The following is a 12857-nucleotide window of genomic DNA, read 5'->3' as shown; positions in this document are numbered from 1 at the left end:
GGGGGGGGGGGGGGGGGGGGCGTGGCTTGACCGCTATGGAGTAGGCTGTGTTCGATGTGAGCTCCCGTTAAACCTCTATTTTAAACGAAAGAAGTAAAGTGTAATCCATCTTATGCTGCAGTAAACTGTTTCTAAACTCAGTTGGACAGTGTAACAAATCCACGGCGACGTCCAGATGGAAAAAAGGCTGAATAAATTCATGTATACTGGATTCTCCAACACAAGGCCCGACACCTCCCGGGACCAGAGTACTGCCAAGACCCCAGCTAAAGTAACTCCGCCCTCACCTGCCCCTGAATGAACTGACAAATGAACTGTCAACTGTGGATTACTTGTTGTTAGCTCGCAGAATCACACGTCCAGCTGACCATCCAGGCCCTCCACACCTGTGAACATGGACACAGCTGGGAGGCGTTTGCTCACTACACCGCCAATGATACCGGGACTGTAAACGGTAATTCAGGAAAATTAATGTAAAAATGTATGCATCGTGAATTTGTGAACAACAGAAAAAAAACATATTTTGTTAAGAAACTATGGAATTGCATGAACAGAAATAGACTGAGAAAGTATTTGTGTGTAATTGGCTGTTTTTGTTTCATGAGGATTCTTTTTTTTTTAAAGTATTTGCACAGGGTTAATATTTACACGAGCAGTTGACAATTTCAGGCCATGATGTTGATAACACTCAGATACTTTGGCTTAATGCAGGACTTTGAACATTTCCTTTAGTGGTGTGTATTCTGTTTACTAAGGTAAAGAATAAAAGTACTTTCTCCACAACTGTATCAAAATGTTGCACAAAAACAGACCTTGTCCACTGTATATAAGAACTGGTTGACCACTTTAATGAAGCTCAAATAATCAAGACAACATTTGTTACAACCACAATACTCGTGCATCCATGTAGAAGAGAAAAGTGGCAAAATGTTTCACTGTTGAATGGCAATTTTACCAATTCTTAGCTGTAGTAAAAAATAAATGTGTAAAACAGGAGTTGGCCTTTGCCGACTTCAAACATAAATAATAAAAATTTCAAGCATTTTGTCAGTAACACTTATTGATGATAATTATTAATAACTCTGGTAGCCATCTAACCACAGTTTTGAACCACGAGATCCCTGCAAGTGTTGCTCAGGGAAAGATGGACATTGAAGGCTTGAAGTCAGAAATCCTGCTTTCTCTGAAAGCGGACATTTCATCGGTGTTGAAGTCAGAACTGAAAAATGCCCTCGCTGACGATTTTGAAATACTTAAGAACGAGCTGAAGGCGGTGAAAACGGAGATAATAAACAACACTGCAGTGCTGAAGTACGAGATCGATCAGGCTAAAGTTAGCATCAAAGAGGTGGAGGGGGGGCTATCAGCATGGTCGGATGAAGTGGTTACTTTACAAGAAACTGTGAGTGAGATGAAGACAGACACCTCTTTTGTTTGCAGTTGCACTCGAACCACTTGCATTAGCCCTGAGGCAGTGTTCCACCATCAAAGGGATACAGCGGGCAGGTTTGGAGCATAAAGTTTCACTCTACGCCGACGACATGTTATTATTTATATCGGACCCCCTCTCAAAAGCCTTCCTGAATTATTGACTTTACTCACTAGGTTTGGAAGATTATCTGGCTATAAATTAAACTTCAAATTTAGCCCTAACAAAATCAAATATTTAGGTATTTGGGTCACACGTAATCACAAAGATCTCTATAAGGCCAATTATCATCCCCTCTTAAGTAATCTTAAACTAGACCTAGAGTGTTGGGACCCTCTCCCTCTCTCCTTAGGGGGGAGGATCAATACAATTAAGATCTCCTTATCTTTTTAACTAAATATTTTTCTCCAATTTAAACAGCCAGATTTCAGCATTTATTTGGCAAAAAAGCAGCCCAGGATTAATAAAAAATATATTACAGAGGCCTCGCATGATGGGTAGTATGGCACTTCCAAATTTTATGTATTACCACTGGGCTGCCAATATAAGAGCTTTGCTGTATTGGTTGAGAGATAATGGCTCGGATGTTAATAGTACTGAATGGGCGGAGTTGGAAAGGGCATCCATCGAATCCTCCTCCCCAGCAGCTCTATTATGTTCCAAATTGCCTTTGGAACAGCCTATCTCAGCCTTCTCTACTAATCCAGTTATTATACATTCAATTAAAACATGGAACCAGTTTAGAAGGACCTTTAATCTAACTGATCTTTCACTTATTACACCATTGATAAAGAATCATATGTTTGTCCCATCAATGATGGATGAAGCTTTTAATGTCTGGGCGGGAAGTGGAATAGGTACAATATCTGATCTCTACATTGAAAACAAGTTTGCCTCTTTTGCGCAGCTACAACAGAAATATGGTCTTCACAAATCACACTTCTATAGGTATTTGCAGCTTAGATGACTGTGGCTTCCAACTCTGACTGTTTCCCACTGAGCCCTCCTGAATCTCTGCTTGAAACAATTTTAAAAGGTAAAGTCAACATGAAAAAAATAATAAGTAGGATTTATACATTACTCAATACACATAACATGAACAGTCTGGATAGCCTTAAAACAAAGGGGGAAACTGACCTAGATGAAGCGATTTCAGAGGAAATATGGCAAAAAATTATTTAGCGAATTTATTTTTCCTCTATATGCCTCAGATACACTGTGGTTCAATTCAAAATAGTCCACCGTCTTCATTGGATAGACTGTCTAAGATTAAGTTGGGTATTGACCCTACATGTGATCGATGCAGACAAGCTCCTGCCACATTACTGCACATGTTTTGGTAATGCCCTATGCTGTACAGTTTCTGGCATTCTATCTTTGAGGCATTCTCTGGAATATGTGGGAAAACAGTGCACCCATCTCCGCTGATTTCACTATTTGGTGTGGCTCCGGTAGGTGCCACTTTTTCTGGGAACCACTTAGGCATGATGGCCTTCTGCTCCTTGTTGGCCAGGAGACTTATCCTGTTTAAATGGAAAGATGCTCTTCCCCCAACATATGACCAGTGGATTAGGGTGGTCATGAGTCATGTTCACTTAGAAAAAATTAGATTTACTGTAAGAGGGACCACCAGGAAATTCTATGTCATTTGGCAGCCATTTATTTCCTTTGTTGAAAGCATGGCAGCTACTAACATTTCTATGTAACCCAAATGTATATATGTATCTGTTTTTTGTTTTGTTTTGTTTTTGTTTTTTTCTTTTCTCTCCGTTGTGATTTCCTTTTTTATTTACCTAGTTTGTGTCGGTGTCTGGATGTATTGAAATTTGCTTGGGGTCCAGTACTTGGGGGTGGGGGGCATTGGGAGGTTTGTTTGATTGGACGGGAACTAGACTTGATTGTCTCATGTGAGAATTGTATTTTCTTTGTCTGATGTATTTGAAAAATTTGAAAAATACAAAAAGACCTTGATCAAAAAAAAAAGAAAAAGATTGAGTGCTCCATTTTCAACCTTTGTCTTGAAGTAGGTGTGGTCAGCTGCATTGTTGGCACATTGCCATGACACTTTGTGCTGCAGATTGTGTAAATAGAGCCCATTTCACTGCCACTCGTTATTTTGTCCGTCTGCTTTGTTCAGGATGGACAGGAAGCAGTGTTGTGTGAAGCTGTCGGTCCAGCCATCCAGAGGGCTTGTGGATGAGAAGTTTATCATCTTAGTCCAGAAAGTCTTTCCTGGTTTCCAGCTGACCATCCAGGCCCTCCACACCTGTGAAGATGGACACAGCTGGGAGGCGTTTGCTCACTACACCGCCAATGATACCGGGACTGTAAATGGTAATCCCGGAAAATTAATGTAAAAATGTATGCATTGTGAATTTGTAAACAACAGAGAAAACATATTTTGTTAGAAAGAGACTGAGACAGTATTTTTTTTTAAGTATTTGCACAGGGTTAATATGTACACGAGCAGTTGACAATTTAAGGTCATGATGTTGATAACAAGCAGAATTGGCTTCAATGCAGGACTTTCCTGGAATTTCCTTTAGTGGTGTGTATCCTGTTTACTAAGGTTAGTAACTGTATCAAAATGTTGCACAAAAACAGACTTTTTTCCACTGTATATAAGAACTGGTTGACCACTATAATGAAGCTCAAATAATCAAGACATTTGTTACAACCACAATACTCGTGCATCCATGTAGAAGAGAAAAGTGGCAAAATGTTTCACTGTTGAATGGCAATTTTACCACTTCTTAGCTGTAGTAAAAAAGAAATGTGTAAAACAGGAGTTGACCTTTGCCGACTTCAAACATAAATAATAATTAAATAATAAAAATTTCGAGCATTTTGTCGATATCATTTAGATATTTTATTTTAAAGTGGTGTACAGCCCCTTTAAATGAAAGTAAAAATACTTCTTCCATGACTCTATAAAAGTGTTAGTTTTACATCAAAATGTCTTTTCCTTTACAGTTTCAGAGGATCCCAGTCTGGGCGGGACATATTCTGGAGTTGAACCAATGGGTCTACTCTGGAGCCTCAGACCAGTTCCAGGTAGCAAACCTGGGCTCCGGTAGGCCAACAAAGATAGGGTTGACAGAAATTGCCCAATTTTTATTACATTATCAGTTTCAGAATCAACTTTCTCCCATCACCCTCAAGGATGAGGAAGAGCAATGTCCAGACTCCCATGGTGGTCAAAATCTCTGTGTACCAGGGTCATCAGACTAAGGGCTTGGTGGATCAGGTGCCACTGGCTCGTGTGGTGGTGGAGCGCTGGTACATGGCACCTGGTGTCCGCAGGATCCCGATCACAGAGGAAAGACTCACTGCGACCCTTTTCCTCCCCTCAGGTAGGAGTCTGGAGGGAGGTGTCCTCTGAGTGGAGCTCAATAGTCACATCTATGTATTTGTTTTGATACATGGTTAGATCCTTTTACTTGGATTTCACTCAGAGCAGGGTGCTCATTTCTCTTTTCCATATTCTCAGACATTAAATAAATAAAATAAGTTTATTTTTGCACCAGCACTTCTGTTTATGTATGGTCTCAGTGCTGCTTGATAAACAATACCTAATTTCTGAATGCCACACACAGGGATTTTTAATTTTCAGTCTGTAAATATTTTAATCTGGAAAACAATTCATGTTTAAGCCCATTAAATGCTATATAAACATAATTATTATAGCCAATTAATCATTATTCCGCTGCCTTTTTCGATTACTATGAACTTTCATAATTTTAGATAAAAAATTCCACATATTTGGGGATTTTTTCTCAATTCCAATGATGGGACAAATCAAATTTAACTCTTGACACATTTTCATTCTTTAATTACTCAGTCATGCTTTGGGCTGCTTATATTCCACATTTTAATACATTATTGGTTTGATTCATATTTTTATTACATTCATATTAATTTCACTGAATCCCACTTAAAGTCTTCTGACACATCCCATCCAGCTTGGCAGCATAGTTTCAGCTATTCTGCATCCAGCTTTCCCACTTCTTTTCCGCAGTTTCTTCAGAAATTGCATTCTTGAGTCCACCATTGAATTTAAATGGAACTAATAGAATGAAACAGTGATAAAAATGTTAGAAACACAGTGAAAAAAACTCAAAAATATTTTCCATCAAATGTAATGCAAGAGAAATTAACTGTATTGTAAATGTAAATGTAAACGAAATGAACAGAATTGTTGTGTAAATTGTTAACTGATTTCGGTATTTTGACTCATCTGAAGGACCGGGACCTTTCCCTGGCGTCCTGGACCTGTGGGGGGGTGGAGGGAAGTTGGTGGAGTACCGTTCAGCACTGCTGGCCTCCCACGGCTTCGCTGCCATGGCCCTCGACTATCTGACACCTAAAGTGGTCATGGAAACTGGGAAGATGGTGGACGACACATACTTTGAGGTAAACTCGATTAGCTCCTGAATTTAAAAACCATCAACATGGTCGAAACGTAATGTTCATTTTTAAGAATAGTTTTACTTTTAAGTTTAAAAGTCTTTGCTGGCGACATCAGCATCTGTGTCTGTTATCTCTGTGTGTATTTATGTGTCAATATAAAATAATGAAAACACTGTTTCAGAGGTTAATCCACCTCTACAGAGCCGAGTGTTCCAAAGATAAAAAGTGGAGGAAATGTCATTCAGAGTTTGACAGATACCGACTTAGTTTTTGGAATTTCAACTTTCTGACAGACACTGGGATAAAACATGATAGTCTAGGTATGTTGCTTATTGAAAAAAGATTCTGGGTTTGAGTTGATATTCATGGTAATGTGAAATATGCAAATCCACAAAAAAATCACACTAACACTACAATTCTATCAAAAATGATGACGACTACAGAAGGCCTATGGAGTCCTGGAGCGGCATCCTCAGATCCTCGGCAGCAGGATCGCCATGTTGGGTCTTTCCTTTGGCGCCAATGTCACCCTCAAAATGGCTGTTTACTCCAAAGTTATGAAGGTAAGATGGCTATAGATGAAAGAAAGTTTACTTTTGGTACTATTAGCTTAACAATTTTGCTTCTTCTAATTGTAGGTTTCTGTCTGACTTACTATATATAAATGTGGTGTGTATGTGGTCTCTCAGCTCAGGTGTGCAGTGAGTATTAATGGATGCCATGTGCAGCCGGTTGAGGGATCTGTAATGCAAGTATCGCGTTACATAGGCAAGTAAGTTGATCTACCTTTAGTTACTATAAGATTAGTGTCCAGCAACTCAACATTTACATTTTTCAAAATGTCCTGCTGCCTTTCCTTGTCCACAGAGAATAAACACATAAGACTTTAATGACCCCATAATCTTTCCTCAACTCTCAGGCAAAACTTTGCACTCTCTCTGACACATTTTTCTGTATTTTTTTTCCAATCAGATTTTATCCAAAGACTCAGGTCACCAAGGAGAACCACGTAATCTGGCGAAATTGGGCCCTGCCCATCACCAAAGACCCCTCACTCAAAGTGGATGTGAGTACCATCAGACAGAATTTATCCCTGCATTTTTCTTAAAACGTGAATTTATCTGTTATCTGTTATCTGTCTGTCGATAAATTATTCCACAGGTGATAGTAATTGATGCAGAAATTTTCAGCTGGTGATGAAAGCTGAAATTTGGCGACTGTTTTTCTCTGAGCAGGTGGGAAGACTCCAGAGTCCTCTGTTGCTTGTTGTAGGTGAGGACGATCAGAACATGGCCACCCAAGAATCTGCACTGGATGTGAGTTGACTGACATGAACACATCATGGGCGGAGAAGAGCAGGAGTTCTGGGAGGGGTACAGCAGCAGTTGATAACGCTCCACCATTGGCCAGTAGTGATGCAGTTAGTGTAGAGTGAACCGCAGGAGAGGAGCAGTTCCATCTCCAATTCCGATGGTATTGGAGGCCAGGGTAATGCCATCGATGCTAATTTACAATCTACAATCTACAATGTCATTTAGCAGACACTTTTATCCAAAGCAACGTACATTTGAGAGATCATTCAAGCAAGGATGAAGTCATGAAACAACACAAGAACAAGCAAGAAAAAGTGGCATATATTATGTTGAGTCCTGTTAGGATATAAATACTTTTAGGACGTAAGTGCTTTGAGGATGTAATTGTTTTTGGGACGCAAGTGGAGGTTTGTTTTGTGTGCTGTGTGTTGATTATGTGTGTAGGTGATCAGTAAAGAGCTGGGTCTTCAGTCTCTCTCCACCGGGGCACTACAGAGGAGAAGAGTCTGGTTTGGGACATAGAGCCGTTCAGCGGTGGAGCAGCCAGATGTCTTTCACTTGAAGAGCGTAGTGGGCGGAAAGTTTGTGGACCTGAACAAGGGAGTTCAGATATGTAGGAGCTTTTCCCGTTGTTGTCTTGTAAGCAAGAGACAAGGCTTTGAATTTGATGCTGGCTGCGACTGAGCCAGTGCAGAGAGATGAGTAGTGGAGTGACATGTGCTCTCTTGGGCTGTTTGAAGACTAGACACGCTGCCGCATTCTGGATCATCTGCAGAGTCTTGGTGGTGCATGCAGGGAGTCCTGCCAGTAGAGAGTTGCAGTAGTCTAAGTGAGATGTCACGAGGGCCTGTACCAGGAGTTGTGTGGATTGTTCGGTCAGGTAGGGTCTGATCTTCCTGATGTTGTACAGGGCGAATCGACACGATCTGGCAATTGAAGACACATGAGTCTTGAAGGTCAGTTCGTTATCAATCATGGCACCCAGATTCCATGCAGAGCTTGCGGGCACAAGTTGCATGGATCCAAGCTCAAGATTGATAGGCTGATGTAGGGCTGGGTGGGCCGGGATGACTAGAAGCTTCGTCTTAGAGAGGTTGAGCTGGAGGTGATATTCTGTCATCCAGGAAGATATATCAGCAAGGCAGGCACTATGTTCTCTGATGACTTCAGTGAGCCATGGACTGGGAGGGGTGTCGCGTGCAGGTTTGGATGTTAGAGGACAGAGGTTGTTAAGAGAGGAGGCTAGGGAGTAGCAGAGAATGTCAGTGGCCGCGTTAACACCAAGTGATGATGAAAATTCCTTGAGAGGAGGCAGGTTGGCCAAAACGCCATTGGAGAGCTGGGTTGGTGTAAGTGCCGGACGGTTTCGGTGAAAGGAAACCCTGCGTGGGGAAGGATGAGGGTTATCCAGTAGTGAGATTGTGAATTGAATAAAGAAGTGGTCTGATGGATGTAGAGGGGTGACAGACAGAGGTTTGCTGTTGATCAGTTATGAGTCAAGATCAGATCCAGTGTATTGCCTGCTTTGTGAGAAGTTTGGGCTTTCTCTGTGTGGATATTCATGTCTCCCATGACAATCAGTGGTGTTCCATCATCAGGGAGGGCAGAGGGTAGCATGTCGAGCTCTACAACGAAGTTCTCCTGTTGACACCCTGGCGGGCAATATAAGATGACCACAATGAGTTTCGCTGGAGATGTAACCCTCATTGCGTGATGTTCAAAGGAGGAGAGGTTGCTGAGCAGAGACAGTGACAGTGACACCAGTGCCACCTCCGCGTCCGACAGATCTGGGTGTTTGGGAGAAAGTGGCGTCAGTAGAGAGTGCAGGTGGTGTGGCCGTGTTTTCTAGAATCCAGGTTTCAGTCAGAGCTAGTAATTGCATGTTAGATAAATTAGCTAGGATGAATTCTGTCTTGTTTACAGCTGATTGGCAGTTCCATAGGCCAAAGTTGAGGGAAGAGTGAGTGGGTCAGTGAGGTTTTCAGGGTTGCATCGACTGCGACAGGCTTGTGTTTTTGGTAGACATGAATGACGGGGATTTTTTCATTGCACATGTTGCGTGCGTAAGTAGAAAAAGTAGAAAGGGCTTAAATGTCTATGTCTTGCTTGATGGACTCGCGCAGATAGACTTGCAGGTCTTTACCCAATTCGGTCTTCACACAATGAGGGCTGAAACAGAATGGCTGACGCTACAGTGAAGCAGTGTGTTCACATACCAGGGCGATCCACTGCTGACAATCAGCTTAAATCACCATCAAAAGTCAAGAAAAAATATTCCAGAAACCTTACCAATAATTGTAGCTGTCTTCTACTTCAAAAACCAGGCTTGTTCTCAATTTTTTTTTTGCACGCAACAGTAGGTACTTTGTAAAGGCAGTTGCTTGACATACTAAAAGTAAGTATGTGATTTGGAACCCAGCTTTGGTTTAATAGTTCCTGTTTTTCAGATGAAGGAGATGATGGAGCGGGCCGGGAACAGTCACCTGCTTACTGTCCTGTCGTACCCAAACACCGGTCACCTGATTGAACCTCCGTTCACGCCGTTTGTCAGATTCAGCAACTTCCGAAGAGCTCAATCATCTGAGAGGAGTAGGTTTTTCTTCAGACTCAGAAGCTGTATGATTAGTGCTCTGGATGATAAAAGGTGCAATCTGTAGGATATGGCCAGATTTGTAATTTAGAACATCCTAAAAATGAATTAATCGACACTTTACAGAATATAACATAGTGACAGTGTTGATGTTTTGTCTAGGACATCTATGTGTTGAAGAGATATTTACTGAAATTAGCATGCTAATAGCGCTTTCCTGTTATGTGACACCACTTGTGCTTCAAAAGATGATAGTGAGCCATTAGCCCTTTTCAATCTGTGTTTCACAAAAGTGCCGTAACAAAGTCTGCCTTCATTTTGCCTGAGGACATTTACAGTGATTCTGCAACATGTATTAATATTGGTGTCCATTCACATTGCATTCCAGTATTGAGACGTTAGTCCTGTGTAACAGAGCAGCGGCAGTACGTGTACAATAAACGATGACAGCCACGAGTGCATTCAAACCAATGATGGTGTAAGAAATGACCGTCAGGCTGTTTCTCGTTGTAGAGACGGGTGTTGTACACTGGTGTTGGTCGCACAAATGTACATCATGTATTTTCTGTCTTGCCTCGAATCTAACTGTCAGTCTTGCTTGAAAAGTGCTTTACAAGTGCAGTCCACTTACCATTTACCAATTATCTTGGCTTGAAACAGCAGTCTGAAGGGGGGTTACTGTATGGTACAGTCTGCCTTCAGAGAAGATGAAGAAGCAGTAGTTTAGTTTACAACTGAAACTAAAATCAAGGTTGACACTCAAACTGAGATTCTGCATTTAAGAGACTGTAGCAATGGCTCAGTCCCTGTACTCTCACATTGGGTCATGTAGAGAAGGAAAAGTGAGTCATGTGAGACGGGACCCAGTTCAGGTCAGTTTATGCAGTTAATGCTATGTCTGGTTAATTGTGTGCATGAGTTAAGGATGGGCGTTTGGAAGAAACCTGCCAACTCCATTATCTATAACATTAACGATCAATTAATTGATTAATCGCTGCATGCATACATGGGCAAAATAAAAGATATATATAGAGTACCATGCAAAAGCCAGTTTTGATTATGGACGCTTTTATTTTGAAAGGACGAAAAGAGACTTTCTGTTGATTGTATAACTAACTCAAGTGAGTTTAAACTGTAAAGATAAAGTCAGGAGTTCAATGTTTTATGTTTTTGCCCCCAAAGAGGCATGATGTTAGTTTTCTAACACAGTTAGTTTTCACAGTAATCTAACATATTTAAGTGTGTTTTGTGTAAATAAGTTTAGAATAAAATAAAACATGCTAGCAAGGTTTGATACAGTAAGCTAGTTTTGCTCAAATTAATACTCTTATAAAACTTTCAGTTTGCAAACTGTAGCTTTATCCAACTTAATTCTCAGCTCATTGGCTTATTGACGTACGGCCGCAGAACTAAACGCTCGGCTATTCAGTTCAGTGAGTACTGATACGCAGTCATAGATAAAATTACAATTAAAAAATACACAGATTGATAAAATTCCACATGATTGAGCAACTTCTTAACGACCATTAATTGATCATTGATTTATTATTCCCATCCCTAGTCTGAGTGTGCACAATCTTGATGAATGTCATCACTGCATGAACTAAAACATCAGGGTGAAATACTGCCCTCTGTTTTTTTGGAAAATGTAGGCAAGTAAATTGACACCATTAAAAATCAAAGTGCTTGGGGCGTCCCGGTGGCTCACACTGGTAGAGCACTGGTAGTACTATTAAGGCTGTGTCCTTGCTGCGGCGGAGCCGGGTTCTAATCCGGCCTGAGCTCCCTTTGCCGCATGTCTTCCCCTCTATCACCCCCTTTCAGTCTATCACTTTCAATAAAAAAAAAAAAAGCAAAAAAATGCCCAAAAAATAATCTTTAAAAAAAAAAATCAAGGTGCCAAAGTCAGGACTTAAGTTTCTAGGTTTAACAGTGTTTTGGTTGTCTGTTGTCTTTGCAGCGATGCTTCTGTGGGGTGGAGAGGTGGTGGCACATTCTCGTGCTCAGGAAGACGCCTGGAGGAAGACGCTGAACTTTCTGAAGGAGAATTTGTATGGCCGCACAGATTCCCTCTCAAGATTATAGCCGTTAAGTTCAGATACCTCTGGTTTAAGAAGTAGCACCATTGATTTTCCCCATAAATAATGTGAAATAACTTAAAATTGACAATTTTTTTGTGGTGAAATCGTCAGAACAAAGATGAATTACTGTGCTAGAAAGTATCTGGAATTCAAATAATAGTCATCATGATAAAAAGTTTTCACAGAGGCAAAATAAGGTTGCTTACATTGAAAAAACAAGAAAACAATGACATTTACAAACAATAAGCAATCAAATAATAATAATAATATAATACCTTTATTTTGACCTAGTCTTGTTTCATGATAAATGATTATTAATCAATCAAATCAAATCAAATCAAACCATGCTTTTATCAATCAAAATGCATTTTCTGTGGAGTGATTCATAAAGATGTAAAACTTTTTATATTCTGCATATTGTACCAGTATTGAATTAATAAAATCCAAAATGAATAAACATGTTGCTGAATCACCTGTTTACAACTACAGTTAAAGATCTTTCACATTCCTATGCATAAACACTGGAAACACATAAGTGTCACATTGCCACTGAATCTTGGTTTTACACGTTTTTTTAGTTGATACCTCCAGGAATCTGACCACCCAGATCTCCTTTACACAGACTTTTTTGCTCTTCATACTACAAATGAATTTTCTCCTTTATGGCAGCCTTGCATGTGCAAAACTGACACTAGAGCGGCATGTTGCACATAATAGTTTGATGAGTACAGGAATCCCTATGTTGTTGTTGGGAATGAGAAAGCATTGAGAGTGAACATTATTCATCTGCTGGTTTTCTGGTTGCTGTGCAGTGATGCAGAATCTGACAGTTGAATGCCACTAGATTACTGGAGCAGCTCCCCGGTGAGATACAGTAACGATTAAGGTTGATACACGTCAAATTGTTTACATTGTCCCTCATGACAGGAAGAATAAATACTCTGCCAATGACGAATGATTGCTGCTTTCATTACGAGTTCTGGACTGGACTAAGTGTTATTTTCATGCTCAGTGCCGACGTTGAGGGAGTAGCA

The 12857-nt window shown here is 40.5% G+C and overlaps 1 protein-coding gene across 1 annotated transcript; it reads left to right on the top strand.

Moving 5' to 3' along the window:
* Positions 1-278: 278 nt before the first annotated feature.
* On the top strand, positions 279-12276 carry LOC131973456 (peroxisomal succinyl-coenzyme A thioesterase-like). Its single transcript, XM_059335460.1, has 11 exons — positions 279-454; positions 3567-3763; positions 4403-4502; positions 4592-4782; positions 5673-5842; positions 6283-6402; positions 6529-6611; positions 6812-6905; positions 7075-7155; positions 9600-9741; positions 11703-12276. Exons 2-11 carry the CDS (start codon positions 3568-3570, stop codon positions 11825-11827), a joined length of 1302 nt encoding a protein of 433 aa, XP_059191443.1. The 5' UTR covers positions 279-454; position 3567; the 3' UTR covers positions 11828-12276.
* The last annotated feature ends 581 nt before the right edge of the window (positions 12277-12857 follow it).

This window comes from Centropristis striata, chromosome 6, assembly GCF_030273125.1.
Source record: "Centropristis striata isolate RG_2023a ecotype Rhode Island chromosome 6, C.striata_1.0, whole genome shotgun sequence".
NCBI lineage: Eukaryota > Metazoa > Chordata > Actinopteri > Perciformes > Serranidae > Centropristis > Centropristis striata.
The sequence above is the reverse complement of the archived record's forward strand: the minus strand, read 5'-3'. Positions and strand labels throughout refer to the sequence as shown.

Bases quoted from the DNA above. Each gene is read 5' to 3' on its own strand.
- LOC131973456 (XM_059335460.1), top strand. From the start codon at position 3,568: ATGGACAGGAAGCAGTGTTGTGTGAAGCTGTCGGTCCAGCCATCCAGA. The intron at 3,764-4,402 runs GTAATCCCGGAA...TTTCCTTTACAG, and splicing joins TGATACCGGGACTGTAAATG to TTTCAGAGGATCCCAGTCTG. The intron at 6,612-6,811 runs GTAAGTTGATCT...TTTTCCAATCAG, and splicing joins GTATCGCGTTACATAGGCAA to ATTTTATCCAAAGACTCAGG.